The following is a 16741-nucleotide window of genomic DNA, read 5'->3' on the forward strand; positions in this document are numbered from 1 at the left end:
GCTCGTTCCACCATTCTAAATTTTGCGAACAGGTCCTACAGTTCACGAATGTTCGATCCACCCTCTCCTTCCACTGGCACCTCAACTCCATAGCCTGGCCCCCGCGACCTAAGATGGTGGACCTTTCCCTGGGTGCATCGCCACCCCAAAATCACACCGCTTCCCGCTGCCACGGTTGTAGCAGGCCATTTCTTTGTTTACTTGCTATGTTTATTGTGCTCCTCTTGTAGTTTCAATTCTTTTGTACCAATACGTTATGGATGTTAGTAATACAGTTCATCGTCGTTCAATAAGCACAGCACAGTAAGGAGGCAATAAAAGAGGTAGCAAAAACTCGTCAAGAACGTAAATCGCAAAAAAAAGAAATAGTACTAAGAACAAAGTAATAAAAAAACACTGTAAAAACAAAAAAAGTAGACGGAACGACTTGGACCTGGAGAACAAAAATCTTGCACCGACTCTCAAAAAGCGCTGAAAAGCAAAATCTTTGAAGAACTGACTTTCGCAATTGTCTTCCAAGGTTGCTATTGTGATAAGGCACTATAGGCAATGTCACAATGAGATTGTGATGCATTAATACGAGTTTCTCGCCCGTAATAAAATGGCGCCACAATAATAGGGTGGCGCTTAGAAGTCGTGTGAAGTTTGATGGGCATTTTCAGATCCGTGGCTACGTTTCTGCCACTTGGTATGTTTTTAAAGTAGACGCGAAGATGGACTTCCTTGCCTTTCAGATCAAGTCCAGACATTATGCTTTCGAAATGTAATTGCAATGCTGTAAAGCGGTTAAATTAAATCAGTTGAAGATTAAATAAGAAATATATTAGAAGTACGTAAGCTATTCGGGAACAAGGCATACGTAGCCTACAGTAGGCTATAGCCGACCAACGTTTTTTTTATTTCGACCAGCTGGAATTAAAGAACCAAACATTGTCTTTTAATGCAAATCTGCCCTGGGAAGTTTTGCTGACCAAAAGCAAACGACAATGGAAATATTCTCTTGAGTAGCCGAATTTTTAACCATGATTGTGGAAATCGATTCTCTTATGTAAAAAAAAAGAAAGCGTCGATCGATTATCGCACTCCATCACATTGACATCGCACGAAGAGTTGTGAAAATATATTAATATTCCAAAAATATTGTTGGGATTCTTTGTGAAAATTAATGACCCATGCCGCAGCAATGATGACCAAATAATGCCGCAATAAAACTTTTAAAATTTGTATTAGCCTTGAATTTGTTATTGTCCGATGTTGATTGGTTTGGTTGGTTGGTTTTGATTTTTGAATCTTTATCCTCGGACTGACAAAGCCTTGGTAGGTTATTCCTGGTAGTTTCGCATACTTGTAGAGGCTCTTGACGCAGGGCCGGTTACCGAGATTGGCAGAGTGAAGTTTCCCGATGGTTGAAGTGTTGTTGCCGTGGAATTATTCCATTCACTAGGTGCCGCTGAATGGAGAGCAGTCCTGAAATGCGTTGCTCAAGCGCACACCCCGAGAGTCGAACCAGCGCCGAGTGATCTTGAGCCGGGCGCGTAACCACTGAGCTAACGAGGCGGACAATATAGACAGAGCCTAAGTAATTTGATTAGGGGCGGACAATTCGATTATAATAAGCGTACAACAAAATCTGCCATTACAAAAAACATGATTAGCCTACAAGGGAAGTATGTTTGTTCGCCAGAATTTCAATAAATCAGTTAAGTCATTTTACAAGAAAACCCCCCACCAAAAAAAAATGAAGATGCTATTAGCCTACTATAGCGAAATCGATTCTTAATAAATTACCCGAAGAGGTTAGATTGTTGTGCAAATGCCAGCATTTGATGAATACAAAATAGCAAAACACAAAATTGAAATCTATTTCGCTTGGTTTTACAATTCGTGACAACACATTTAGGTGACTAGCTCTTTGAGACACATTAGTTTTACAACAAAAAATAAACACCGCTAACGTCCGCAGTGTATTGACCTCAGCTGCATGAAATATGATATGTAACTCATCAAGGTAGACTACAATTTAAAATGTAATTATTTCAAGTAGGCTAATGGTTTTTGGAGATAATCTGTCATGAATTTGCTAAAACAGTTATGGTAAGCTGCTAGATGTAGGAAGTGAAAAAAGGAATCAATAGTATTTTGAAAAGTAATAAAACGTAGGAATCTCCAAAGCTTAATCTGAAGGGAAGTTCTTTCTTACGGCTACAAAAGAGCTTATGTGTAAAGCTATACTACGCCTACCTTTTTCTCGACCTTTGCTATGTTGATGTGTATTGTTTTTGATATGATGGTCAGAAATAAAAACAACTGAACTGATCTGAACTGAACTTAACTAATTTTTAAAATTAATTTTAAAGTTTACTCAAACGCACTAACTGAGGGTGTTGCGACCGTGCCAAATTTCTCAACTCAATAACTTACTTCGGTCACAAGCACGTTTTAACGTTCGCGTTTTGTCGCTTCTACCTTTTTCTCGACCTTTGCTATGTTGACGTGTATTGTTTTTGATATGATGGTCAGAAATAAAAATCAACTGAGCTGAACTGAGCTTTTACAATAGCACTAGCCTAGCCTACATATTTCAAATTATTTTTTAATAAAATTTTCATTCAAATAACTTTGCATATAGCTTTTCCTGTTGAATTGAGGCATAAGTTGTTTTTTTTACTTTTCTTGAAATATCGTTATTTGTACAGTTCCGTTTCAGTCACACCAACAGTGGTCTGCTGCCATCATGGCTCCACCCCATTGGCCTTAGTCCCGTGTTTCCTCAATTTTAATGTTCTGGTGAAAGCGTTTAGCGTGTTCTTTACTGTCCAAGTGTGCGTGTAAAAAATAAACTTACAAACTCGTGCTATGAATCAACATAATTTCCACAATGTTCCTGATAGTCAGGATCTTTATAGTATGCCCAAGAAACTTCGATACGACTTCTGCAAAACAAAGCTACTGTATGCACTTCTTTCCACATCCATCATTCGAAAAAATGCATGGTGGAAAATACACAAATTAATAAAAAAATACTGTTTAATATTTTTTATTTGGGAAGTCATAGACGTAGGGGAAAGTTAGTTTTTTGGGGGTGCGAAAAAATTCTTGCCCAAATATAATTAAATGCGCCGAAATATTTTTTGCGACAAAGCATGGACCACTGGATTAAAACTTCTTCAGCCTACTGCTCTCAATAGTCTGGCACAATTTTGATTATTTGAGTAAAAAATCAAAAACTAAGGTCAATCTTAATGAAATTTTTGAAGCATGCTGAAAGTTCTTGGCCAAATTTTTATTAATTTTTGGTAAATTTTTGATTAATTGGATAATGTGGTGGTGCGAGTTCCATTTTATTTGACATTAGCACGACTCCAAGTTTTTATCAAATTTTGAGAAATTTTTGACTAATTGAATAGTAAAGGGGTGCAGTTTCACTTTGTTTAACATTTGCATAATCAATTTTGAGCAAAAAATCAAAAATAAGTTCAACCTTAATGAAGTTTTTGAAACATGCTGAAAGTTTTTGCCCAAATTTTCGACTAATTAAAAAGTCTGCACCCCTGGCTCCTACGCCTATGTGTAAAGTTAATTGAGGAAAATGAACTACGCATGTACTCTCTACTAGTGCCGAAGGTGAACTGATTAAACTGAACAATAAACAAACACGTTGCAGTCAGCGCAGGAATGTTGCTTCGGGAGAATCAGACATTCCTCGCCCTGATTGCAACAAGCAGTGGTTGTAGCATATTATTACAAATACTACAACACATACGTTCATAGAAATACACTTTTTTAGAACAACCTTGAAAATTTGGCTGATTTTTGAAATTTGAACACTTGTCGTCGTATTGGTGCTTGGTTTGGTTGGCAAAAAATGATTTTTTTTATCTGGCAACTTTGCTGCTGTCAAAATTCCACAGAGTTGCCAAATATTTTATTGAAAAATTGTTCTTGGGATTGGTTAATTTAAGTTTCAAAAGCATACATAACTTACCATTAAAACCACGTGACTCACCACTGTTATTTTTTATTATCTGCTTTATTTTAGACTGAGACGGTTTATTTATGTTGCCTTCATTGCCTAGTCAAAAACAAAAGCAAATTGAAATAATAAAATTAGTTGACCAAACACCAAGTCATATTTTTTGATTTAGCCTAATTCTCCAAATTTCTTGCTGTTATAGGGGCCTTGTTTGATTTGTTCAGTGCTAAGTGATGTAGAATATGTGACAAAAATATTTGTAAGTTACTATTACAAATTTAGTTGATATGTATTAATATCTAATGAAATATGGAACAATTCAGCAATCATATGTCTGTGGAAGCAATAACGTTACTTGTTTTGCATGATGCTTACAATGCAACAAAATATGAAAACACAGATGATGCAAAAGCAGTTTTCAAAGAAATTGAAATTCGTTTGCCTGTGATTGCAACGAAAGATACAGCAGGGATGGACATTTTCTCCAAGTTTAGTTCATTTGCGAATACAGTTGCAGATCAAGAGAACTTCAAAGACTTAGTAAAGATTGCTTGGAGAATGGTGAAGCAAAAGTCTGGGCAGCCTCAATATAAATTGTGTTTATTTATCATTGCAATATCAGCAATAATATTTACTATTATAAAAAAGCCCTCTTTAAAACCCAAGGCACTTGAATGGATGAATAATATCACTGATTGGTTGGGAAATCAGTTAACTATAGGTGGTAAGGGTGTAACCGGCATTGGAGATGGAAATGTAATAGAGAGGTTGAAACGATTTTTTAGCACACCGTACTTGCATGATTTTGATTAAATTGTTTTATCTATGCTAGTTTTTTTGTTTGTGGATACCATTTGATTGATTGATTGCAATGAATTATAAATCTTGTTAATTTTGATGTACCTGTATGGTACGTATATTTTTCGATAAAAGCTTCAGAAAAGCCAGAAATTGCCAAATCAGTTCTTGACATTTGTTTGAATTGGAAAACAAATCTTGTTGAATAATTTAGTGTTACTTAGTTTTGTATGTAATACTATGAATATATATTACAGTAACTAGACTAAGTATACTAAATGTTAAGTGTAAAATTGGCCAATCATAGGTGATCTAAGTATTATCACAGGTGAGGTTTTTTATTTTAGAGTTTGCTAATTTTATAAAACCCACACATGGAAGTGATAATCCTTGGAGTTAAGTAGGCTATATCACAAGCCAAAAATGTTGTTTTTGGTGCTTGCTACATAGGCTATAAAAGTAAATGAGTTACAAAAAAGCTTTTGGCATGACTTGTGCTTGTATTTTTGCCATTACTGTATTTTTAACTTTCTTATAAGATCCAATGAACTTTTAATTTTTTAGATTGGCTTAAAGTTGGTCATATTTACTTAAATGCAACCCATTTCGTACCCTGATCACTTTGTACCCCATTTCGTACCCTGAAAAGATCGAGAGAAAAATAGAACACCCTATTTACTTGATTATTACCAGAGGGCAATTTTAGAAAGTCGTTTCTGTATGTATTAAGCACTAATACTTTGGTTTGTACAGTGGATTGTATGTTATTTTGCTTTTTTGTTATATTTTGTTTCACAAACCAAATATGACACTGTATTATATATTGTGTTGTTATTATTAACCGTATTCTTAGTAGTGCTTTTTTAAATGTATTGTGCAAGCTGTGGTACTGGTATGTAATGAGCGCTACAACATTTGAAAGAGGGGGGTGTGTAATTGTTTTTATAGATTAGTTTGTAGTTTCCTAGACAGCAAGTAAGTATTCAAATCAAGAAAAAACATGACTTTAATTCTTACTATGGTCATGTTCAAACTGCTTTTTTATTGAACTTGTCTGTTGAAGCATAAATGTCAATCCTTCAATGCTGATGTTTGCTGTCAGTGAACTGACTGTTTTGTAAATTCACAATATTCATTTTCTGAAAGTAGATGAGCTGACCAAAAGAGCTGTGCTTTTAAGTTTTAACACAATATTTGAATTACAATATTGCTTGTTTAGCTTTTTTTAAACTTGTAATAACTTTAATGCTATAGATATTGTGTTTAAATTCTATATCATAAGGAATAAGCTTATTAGCTCATCATACTAATTGAGTATGAACAGAAGTTCAGACTTTGGTAGTGATGGTGGTGGTCGTACAAAGGGGATCTGTATTGTGAAACCAATAGTTTATGGGAATTCGGCTCGTCATTTTGACAAGAAACGAGAGGAAGATGGTCACACACATTCTTGGACAGTGTATTTGAAACCTTTTAACAATGAAGATATGTCAGTCTATGTCAAGAAAATTCAGTTTAAACTCCATGAAAGTTACGCCAACCCCATTCGGGTAGTCACAAAGCCTCCCTATGAAGTAACAGAAACTGGTTGGGGAGAGTTTGAAGTTGTCATCAAGATATTCTTCCATGATCCAAATGATCGGCCAGTCACCATCTACCATCCTTTGAAATTGTTCCAATCTGATACTAACATCGTTATTGGGAAGAAAAATGTTATTTCAGAGACATATGATGAGATGATTTTTCAAGATCCCACGGTTATGATGCATTCTTTGCTTACCAGCAATCGACAATTAACGCTAGGTGCCCATAAACATGAAACTGACTTTGAAGAAAGAGAGCAAAAGACGATTAAACAACTGAATGCTGCAAAGCAAAAAGTTCAAACAGAAATATCCGACATAAAAGAAAAACTGAAAAAAAGTCGAGAAAGTATTAAAAGTTTTCATGAAGAAATCAAAAAATTAGAGAAAGAACAGGAGAATATGGAAATTTCTTGATATTAACATTTTTGCAATTTTTGATTTAAAAACTTTGATCACGTTGCCAAGTGAACATTTTTTTTATTGCATGACCAAATTGTTTCATTTTTATTCCAAAATGTGTCAATTTTATGTCTGTTGAGAGCACATGGCCGACTGGCCGTGTCTCAACAAGATACATAATGATATCTAAATATGTGTGTTGTAGGATTGGGTCACTGGGTGACTTCCCTTATCATCCATGAGTCCATGACTTCACATAATTTTAATCTTTAAATGCCATTGACATGCTCTATTGAACAAGAGGAGAGTTGTTTTATTTGTTGTCATTGATAAATAATATTGATGTCTCCAACCAGTAGCGTAGCCAGGAAATTTGAAAGGGAGCGGTTTTGATGACCCAGCGGCGGGGGGTCTGGGGAGCCTCCCCCAGAAAATTTTGAAAAATTACTTTGCATTTGGTGCATTCTGAGAGCATTTTCAACAAAAATGTGGGTATGAATATTCCTGTAAAATCGTGCTGTCCGGTGGCATAGCAAAAGGATAAGATCATGTTTTCTTCGGCATTTTTCGGAAATAAAGCTAAGTCTCTATGTTTTCTTGTTGCAAATTCCTGGCTGAGATGTTTGAATGTTTGGTATTGGCAAAACTCGCTCTTTTAATGCAGTTTTGTTTAAAACTAGGCAATTTTTTTAGACTGAAAGCATCATTCTCAATATTGTGACGTCACACGCATGTCAAAGGGGGGGGTTGTAACCCCCAAAACCCCCCCTTGGCTACACCACTGGCTCCAACTGCTGCTTATTACTCTCTCCCATTTGTATTACTTTGATCATTGTATTTGGAACCTCACATTGTTTGTATGCTTATCCTAATCTAGTGCCATGCCCCAGATGTTTTCAGACTTTCTCATCTAGTCAAAATTTTTTTGATAATTTTATATTTGCTGTTTCTTCGATTGTCTGATTGTAATGAATGTTTTTATCTAACAACTTGGATTCAACCAGATGAATATTGACTTATCTCACAGTAGGACAGTGGTTCTTAACTTTATGTTGATTACCAAAGGCAGGCAAGACACAACAATAACACAGGGTTGAGCATTACAACAGTATATATATTACATATTTACAATAGTTCAACATTCAAACGTTTTCGACTTAACTTAAGTCCTCATCAGGAATCTGTAAATAAGTTAAGTTAAGTCGAAAACGTTTGAATGTTGAACTATATATTGTAAATATGTAATATACTGTTGTAATGCTCAACCCTGTGTTATTGTTGTGTCTTGCCTGCCTTTGGTATAAAAAAGCAAACTCTCTCCCAAAACTATATTATGTTGATTGTGGTCTCCAATTTTTATGACAGCAGCTTTTGGACCCCAATGAATGTAAACAAAATAAATTGACACATATTTTTAATTTAATTGTTTGGTAAACAAACTGAACTCCCATGTAACGGTTACTTTTGCAAATAAACGAAAAAATTGTTTCTGCTGTAAACTTTATTTTGTGTTTCGTCCCAAATTGACTACAAAAACCCAATCATATTTGATCGTTTTGAAATGAATCAAAACCATTTTGCAGAAAATAGTGTTATCCATATTTACAGAAAAGGTTATAAGATTTCACACTTTGGGTAATGAAGTTTCGATTACTGGTAGACTCATTCTTTGAAATTTTGGGTTGACCTGTGAATAATATATCTTACTAAAACATATTTTTTTAGAATGAATGTGGTTTAAAAAAATTTTTTATATCTTATATTATTCTGGGCAGTTGTACCTTTCTTGAGAGAAACATCTTCCATAATCCCACTTTTTTTAAGGATTTTTATACAAAGATATTGTCACACATGATAAGCAGTGTATTTACTGGCGTTGAGTTGGTTTGTTATTTGATGGGCTTTTTGCATTTCATCTTTCATACAAAGCTGCAACAAGCTATAAATGTGTTTAGACCAACAAAACCAGTGGCATAACTGTATCATGTTAACTGAGTTAGAAGAGGAATGTTGCTGAATATTTGTAGAAGCTTCATTTCAGCATTCAGCTTGTCATCGGAGGGGATTACTCTAATCAAGTTGTGGTTTGCTGGATTTATGTTCACCACAAAGCTTGCACCGTTTTCAAATAGACAAAATGCGCTGCTTGAACTTACTGAATGTAAATTATGCTTGTGTTTTGCCAACCATAAGTAGTTCTTTTTGAAACCTGCTAGCGTCAGCTGATAACTTATGCTGTGATATACGATTGATCATAAGTCATTGATTACTGCCTAGTGCCTTTTATCTACAGTGTCTTTGTTTTTGTAGAGTTCAGTTCGACCAAGTTTGAGATGTAATCAGGAGACGTTGTTTTGTTTTTGTTTGTATTTCTGCGATTCGTCCTTCTCTGCTTGGTGCTATTTGATGAATAATCTCAGAGGCAAGCCCAGAAGAAGCTAAATTTTCATCCATAAAGCTCCTCATAATGAGCTTATCGGAGAACATTGCCTTGAAGCAACTTGGGATCGGTGTGTCAATATTTATTGGCGGAGGTCTTGCTTCATTTGCATTTTTCTGGTGAGTAGTTCACTTACTCAAAGTAGGCGCATCTGGTTAGAAAAATAAACGCTTTGCCATGTATAATTTTTACGCAGCTAATTTTTTATACTCACTACAGTAAACGTATCCAATCTTTTATTCTTTGCTGGTCGCATTTGTTTACAGAATGATTACGCATGGAGTCTGGGGCTTCGCACGTGATAATATGCCGGCCAGCCTGGCACTGTAGCGTGATACCAGCATCACTGGCTTGAGTATGTTTGCTAGGCCATTAGCACCGGCAATGCGTTATCATATTCATAGCGACCACTGCAGTCCATTAGTGCTGTGCATAGCTTGATAGTCATCATTTTATTAACAAACTCGAACATTTTTGTTTGAAGCTCTTTGATGTTTGTTGTATACAATGGACCTTTGAAAGTCAGCGGCAGTTGATGTCATGTTATAGACGTTGACACTTGGACAGTGTAGTGATGGTTCCGTTCACGTATAATAATCTAAATATTAATAAAATTATACCCGAAAAATAGCGTTTTTAACGAGGCAAATGACTAAACTACAAACAGCTTGACGAAACTTCAGAATTTGGTCATGTTCTAGCACACACAATCGTTCTGAAGCAGCTGATTTGCTAGTCTGCTATTTCAACAGTACACCATACTTATATTCCAGCTACTGGAAGTCTCGGCAACCAGCACAGCAGCGCAATCCAGAACTGATACGGCAAATCAATGATTTGAAGCAGGAAATTGTCACTCTCAAAGGATCACTCACCACGGCTGTGACTGACTTTCGTAGAGAGTTGGACGGAATCAGAGGAGCAGTAACTAGGAAGAAGTAAATTTTAGAATCAAAGAATAAGGATTTCTCTCATGACTCAGCGTTTACGTATATACATGCAAATGATCGCTTTGAAAACTGCCGCGTCATGTTTGATTCAGATTGAATAGAACTGCTTAAAAATGAAACAAGTTTTTTCTTCTAAATTAGAATATAATTGCTTAGAAGTATTTGCTCTAAAATTACATCATTCACCTTTTAGTAAAATAAAACATTTTGAGGAAACAAAAACCTTCTCCTTTCCTTAATTATTGAACACAAGCGCTTCTCTGGAGTCTGGACTAAATCACCATCACTTGCTTGCAGATGCCGTTCCATTATGTCCAACCGGACGACCGGGACATACAGGACTGCATGGAGTGATGATGAATTTCCTTCTGACGATGAATTTATGTAAGTATGACGTCATTATTTTATAATAAAGATACGAGAGCAAAGTATTCAACTTTTGCATAGTGAGGCCACAATTCGCTTGAAAAGAAGGATTGAAGGAATAACATTAAATGAGATGCACAGAAACGTTATATTCATGTTTGCCGTATTCTCTGACCTCCCTTAAAACCACTCGTCATTATCTTTTAAAAGAAATGTTTTACATCGATTGTGGTTATATCTTTGTTGCTCGGTTATACAGATATTTGCAAAGCATACGAGGCGAGATACTTGGAACTTTATTTTATTTTTCATACAATTAGCTGACTTTACTTTATTTGACTGCACAGATTTCGAATTTGCGGCCCAATATCACTCATCACATCATACTGTTTTTGTAAAATTATAGTTTAGACTGACTCAGAAATGCAAACGCATTTACTAAACCTAAAATGAATAACATGAAAACTTGTTTTTTTTTGCTCAAGAAATTGTTATTCTAATTCTTTTTTGTTTTTTTATTTGTCCTTAATATTCTTGGCTTTACTTGCAGCTCTACTAATCTTACAATCCTCTGTCAGTCACCAAATTAGTATCTCATCATTGTTTCTTTTTGCTGCCCTCGGAAAACCTATATCGTGTTTTCTTAAGTTTACTGTGCTGGTTAAAATGTTTGCCGCGTTCCTCATTCATCACACAGTGGTTGTGGAGTGTGGACAATAGTCCAAGCGTGCATTTCGTAAACATAACTTTCAAACTCATGCAATACCCACGGGCTTGAAAACAAACTCAATTGTTTTTCACAATGTTTAGGTGATCAGAATCTTTCACATTATCAAAAAAGTTACTTGGTTAAAAGTAAACCATGCTTTTTGTCGGCATATGGCGCTGTAGATATCATTGAGGATTTTCTAGCAAGGTCCTAACATATCTTTAAAACTTTCTTAGCACTCAAGTTAGGTGAATTTCTGTCGAAGGTATTTTTAGCTGGCACCTTTTTTTATTTCACAAACGATTCTTGTTTGATGAGAAAAGACGATTTTGCCAGCTGAGATTACTCGACTCGCAACATTTTGAGTAAAACCAGCTGTCGCCGAGTAGTTATCGCCTTCGACTGCAGTGCTTGTAGATCTGAGATCGATTCCAGGCCGAGTGATACCGAGGACTTTATAAACGGCACCGATTGTATTCTTTCTTGCATATCGCAGTGAGGTTAAGTCAGGTATTAATGTGATAACATTTTAAACCTGATAGGCTACAAAATTTAAAACGAGCCCTGTCGCTAAAAGACCTTAGCACTAGCAGTTGTAGAGCGACAATAAATAAACCATTACGTTATTATTATATTTTCAGTGTTCCTCCTGATCATCTTGAAATTGAAGATCGACCCCCGATCACTCTGAAAGAAATCTGCAGCAGAGTAGATGAGCTGCAAGAGGGCACAGATGAAGACAAAGAAGAAGCAATGAGACTTTTACAAGACAACGAGGCCAATGTATGAGTCAATGATATAAAGAAGCTGATTTTAATCAGCTTGCAATCACCTATTTGATGATAGATTCACAATAAACTAATTGTCGAAATGTTTAGTTTGTTGGATGGAAATAAACTGCAAAAAGTATTTGTAAGAAAGCGTGAAACCTGTAATTGGAAAGAAGTGTAAAAAATTTTTTAAGAAAAATACTATACTCGTTTGGCTGGTGGTTAAAGTGGACGCAAAGGCAAAGAAGCCAATTTTGCTGCCTATTTTTAAACAAGCGTCTTGCCAAGACAACCAGACTCCGCTCCTTTACCTTTGACGGCAATCAACATCTGCTCGTCTCTAAAGGGACAGGCGTGAGTGCGTCTCGACAAACTTCGAGGTTTAAAAAGATAGACTCTCGGCCTCAGAAGCTCAAACGAAGACGCTCAACCGTGCACCAATGGGAAGGGTCTTTTTCTGAGAATGTAGTGCGTAGAAAGCGATTGCAGACTATGCCGTTATCCGAATTAGATGATAAAACCAAAGACTGATTGCTTTCCAGTAGTCTGAAAAAATCGTCTTTTAAACGGTGGTGAAAGAATATATCATTGGCTTCAGAGGCTCTAACGAAAACGACGACCGGGGCTCTTGTGGGGAATAGAATCGATATCAGCGCTTTCACCGTTCGACCACACAATTAGTGTCTTGGTCGTCAACATCGAAGTGATCTTTTATTTTCTTCAGTTTTCTCAATCGTGGGAGTTCCTTTGGCGACTGTCCCGTGCCCATGTGAGCATCTACAGCAGCCGGGAGGATTATGACGTACGGTGTCTACACGCAACATCCGCCTTGGAATACGCCACATGTGCCCTCAGACTGAAAGAAGATTCATTCCAGGTTCACAAATGGTGAGGGATGTTGTATAGAAGTCAACAAATGGTTATATGTAGTTTGTTTTATAGCAGCTAAAAGCGTTTGATGTTTTGAGACTGAAAATGAAGCTTTGGCTACCGCATGCGATCCACCAGCAAGCCAATGAATAAACAAAAGCTGCAAAGTCTGTCAAATTTTAAGCACTGTATCAATTCAATAGCCATTTAGATATAAAAGCAAACATCTATGGCTGTCACCTCCTCAAAACAAAAGCTGGAAAAACATACGCGTCATAACACATTGCATTTCCCACAAACCTTTAAAATACGTCACTATGACGTTTTTACCGTCACCGCAAACGTTTGAAATACGTCACGTATCTGTGAACCTGAAAATGAACAAAAACAAAGAGAAATTACCCTTCGAAGCAAATATAATTTGAGGTGGCAATGGTATTCCAGGTACGCCATAAGCAAAGGTGCCACCACTGATTTCGTGGGAACGAAAGAGAAGATAGAATGTGGCCACGACCTAAAGAAGCACATCGACCAAGCTATCGCGTTGAAGCCCGATGAACCGACATTGCACTTCATGAAGGGGAGGTGGTGCTGGGGTAAGAATCGCAAATATTAAAAAAAAAATTTAATTACTGATTGTGAATAAAAAGGAAAAAGTTATGTCTTTGAATGTAATTTTTATGATGACAATTCATTGACTTGCCCTTCAACAAATAACTTTGTTTTTTTTCAAAGTTTTTAACGCAGAATTAATGTAATGTTCGTGGTGTCTGCACAAAAGAGTTCAATTTCGCAGTTTAAAGTTTTGTTTAAAAGTCCGTAAAATGAAAGTGAGTCGATTTTAACGGATTTTTCTGAAACAATTTTTGTCCTTCCACGCACCCTTACAATATGCATCGCAGGTCATTTAGTCGTTTAATCAATGCAATTGAAACTCTTTAAAAAATCTTATTTCTCATCGTTAGCAAAAAGGGCTTTATTTCAATGAAAATCCATATACTGACGTCATGAGCGTAGTAAGCAAACAATCAAGAATGTATTTTCTTAATTTCTATGGTTAATTTCTATTTTCTATGGTTCCCGGCGCAGGTGTATATATGCTGACGTGGATAGAACGCAAGCTGGCGGCCACGTTGTTCGCAACTCCTCCAACCGCCACCTTGGAGGACGCCATCACATCGTTCCTCCGAGCCGAAGAACTCAATCCGGGATTCTATAAAGCCAACCAGCTGTACCTCGCCAAGGTATGGGATATTGTATATGAGATGTTTTTGAAAATAATTTACCCTCACACTGAAACAGCCACTTTTGAAGCTTAATCTTCGCACTTTTGCGTATAGTGTCACTGAGATAGGGATTACTTAGGTGGTTGAAAGCCTTTTGACTTTGAACCGTCATCGCAGTCCAGATGACAGTGGCGCCAAATTGTTTGTTTATAATTTCATCCATTAAGTGTGTGTCGCATCCAGGCTTACACCCGGTGGTTGAAGATTTAGATTAAGTGGACGGGAAGGCAAGGAAGCCGATCTTCCTGTCCACCTTCAGGCATGCCTTTTAGTGTCTTGCGCTGATGATATTGCGTTAAGTGTTCTTTGAGCCATTAAGTGCTGTTTGAAAACCTGCTTGTTGTGCTCTGCTTCAGCTGAGAGCCGAACCAACCAAGAATTGATTTTTCTACAGTAAAAATAAACTGATTTAACATGAGTATAACTCATAAAACATAAAAGCTAACGAGATAGTTTGGTAGTAGATAAGTTACCATATGGAATATTAATATTACTTATTCATGTCCAATTGTACATTGTACTTAATAACGTATTTTTCACCAGTGCTACAATGACATGCGCAACTACGACGAAGCGAAACGCTGGCTTGAGAGTGCACGATCTCTTCCTGTCGTCAACAAGGATGACAGAGACACTCATAAAGAAGTGGAGCAACTACTAGACAAATTGTGATGCCCTAGTCAATACTTTGTTGCAACATTAGGTTTTTTTACGTCTGTGTTACCTCTTCTTGCGTCTAATCAATGTGGGAAGTCTTTTTTTTATTGATTCATCTTGTGTTCATTGCTTTGCGTTGTTTTATATAGTCAATTAGTCATCAATCTTGTAACAAACGCGTTTTGGATCATCACATTGAAGAGATTGCGATCAGAAAGATCAGCCGCCACTTGAACTAGATTAGCATTTGCTTTTATATTTTGCAGACGAATATCTGAACGTGCTTTTAACATTTTTATTGTTTTTTTGAAAAGAAAAGTGAAAGACATAATTGTTATGCATTAACTAACAAGTTTCGTCTCCTTAGTTAAACTGATACCTCCCCATTTGGGGAGTTCAAAGCCACCTGTTCAGTTCAGTTGTTTTTATGTCTGACCATCATAGCAAAAAACAATACACGTCAACATGGCAAAGGTCGAGAAAAAGATAAAAGCGAATCAAAACCTCTTCAAATTAGCTGCAACTAGTCAATTTAAATTCATGTTCTATATAGAATTGCTGTGTACCGTCTTCTGAGATGAGTTAATAAACCCAAGAGCTGTTGAACTTCTTACTAGTTTTATGCCTTTTGATGGCTTATTATGAAAATGTTCTCAGATTGTAATAAGTTCATCATTTTGTTGTCGGCTATTTCAATATTTGTTATAAATCTGACGTCAAAGTGTTTCCGAAACAGGATTTTAATTGCTTTGTGTCGTGCTGAGTTCAAGAAAAGATTAAAGTTATAAAACTTGTCCTTTTTACATTGATTCGATGTCTATATGTGTCGTATCAATCTAACTAAACCCTGACAGCAAAATTCGTCGTTTTTACATTGATTCAACGTCTGCGGACGTTGAATCAATGTAAAAATGACGGATTTTGTTATCTGGGAACGGACCAGTGCCGTTAGTTGGAATATCACATTTGACACAGGCGTAGGCTGATGGTTCTTCTGCGTCGTACGCCCATCGCGTTAAATCCAGCAGGAAAAGTCTGTTGTTTTTACATTAATTCAACACCTGCAGACATTGAATTGGTGTAAAATGGATTGATTTGCAAGATGAGAGGTCTTCCTTGATTACAATGACAAATAATGATTTTATTTATTTATTGATTTGAATTTTTTAATTGTACCTTCCATTGTTTTAATTGAGTGACACTTGATTTTTGATTCTGACATAACTTTAGCATAAAAGTCTTCTCTGCGAAATAAACGTAATATGAAGAACAGTTATCAGCAAAAGCGAACATGTAACGAGCTATTGCTTTGTCGCCAACTTTTAGATAGGCAGTTTTTTATTTAATTGTTGATCGACAAAGTTTTTCTTGTCTAACTCGGGAGTTTGTCTCAGTTCAATTCGTCACATTTTTGTTGTTTTCATCAATTCTTCCATGGTTAGTTGACATTTCAGTTTGTCTAATTTGTCACTTTCATATGTCCTACCTCTAACAGAGAAATTTCTGTCCGCATAATTCGTCATTTCGCAGCGGTATTCAGCCAACATATTCAAGCAGTATTTGTAGCATTTTATTGAATACTGCAGCGTGGACATATTCTCCACGTGTAAGATTCCAAACGAACAACATCGGTAATTGTCAGATCAAACCGTCACCGCAGAAATCGCGTCACAGCAACAACTGGCTAAGTGTGGGGCGCGTTCTAAAAGCGCCCTCAAAGACGATAATAAATATCTCTTAGCAGGGCCGTTGAGAGAATTATTAGAACCCGGTACCAATGAGATCTTCGGGCCTCAAATCAAGACACTTCTGAGAGAAGTGCGCTATATTCATAGAATATGTGGTGGTTCCTTCAAGTTCTTGGACCCCTTGGAAAGGTTAAGGGCCCCTAATATCACCCCTGGACCTCCCTATCAAGGGTACTGTCTATTTCGAAT

The 16741-nt window shown here is 36.5% G+C and overlaps 2 protein-coding genes across 2 annotated transcripts; both read left to right on the plus strand.

Annotated features, from left to right (window-relative positions):
* The first annotated feature begins 4078 nt into the window (after positions 1-4078).
* On the plus strand, positions 4079-9067 carry LOC145780782 (YEATS domain-containing protein 4-like). The gene has a single exon (XM_082592419.1). The coding sequence runs from the start codon at positions 6088-6090 to the stop codon at positions 6769-6771; it is 684 nt and encodes a 227-aa protein (XP_082448545.1). The 5' UTR covers positions 4079-6087; the 3' UTR covers positions 6772-9067.
* A 3-nt stretch (positions 9068-9070) lies between these two features.
* LOC145780781 (regulator of microtubule dynamics protein 2-like) lies at positions 9071-16235 on the plus strand. Its single transcript, XM_082592418.1, has 8 exons — positions 9071-9315; positions 9970-10134; positions 10444-10530; positions 11863-12004; positions 12716-12879; positions 13306-13457; positions 13951-14105; positions 14691-16235. Exons 1-8 carry the CDS (start codon positions 9224-9226, stop codon positions 14817-14819), a joined length of 1086 nt encoding a protein of 361 aa, XP_082448544.1. The 5' UTR covers positions 9071-9223; the 3' UTR covers positions 14820-16235.
* Positions 16236-16741: the final 506 nt, after the last annotated feature.

The sequence above is a fragment of the Aplidium turbinatum genome, chromosome 12 (genome assembly GCF_918807975.1).
Source record: "Aplidium turbinatum chromosome 12, kaAplTurb1.1, whole genome shotgun sequence".
NCBI lineage: Eukaryota > Metazoa > Chordata > Ascidiacea > Aplousobranchia > Polyclinidae > Aplidium > Aplidium turbinatum.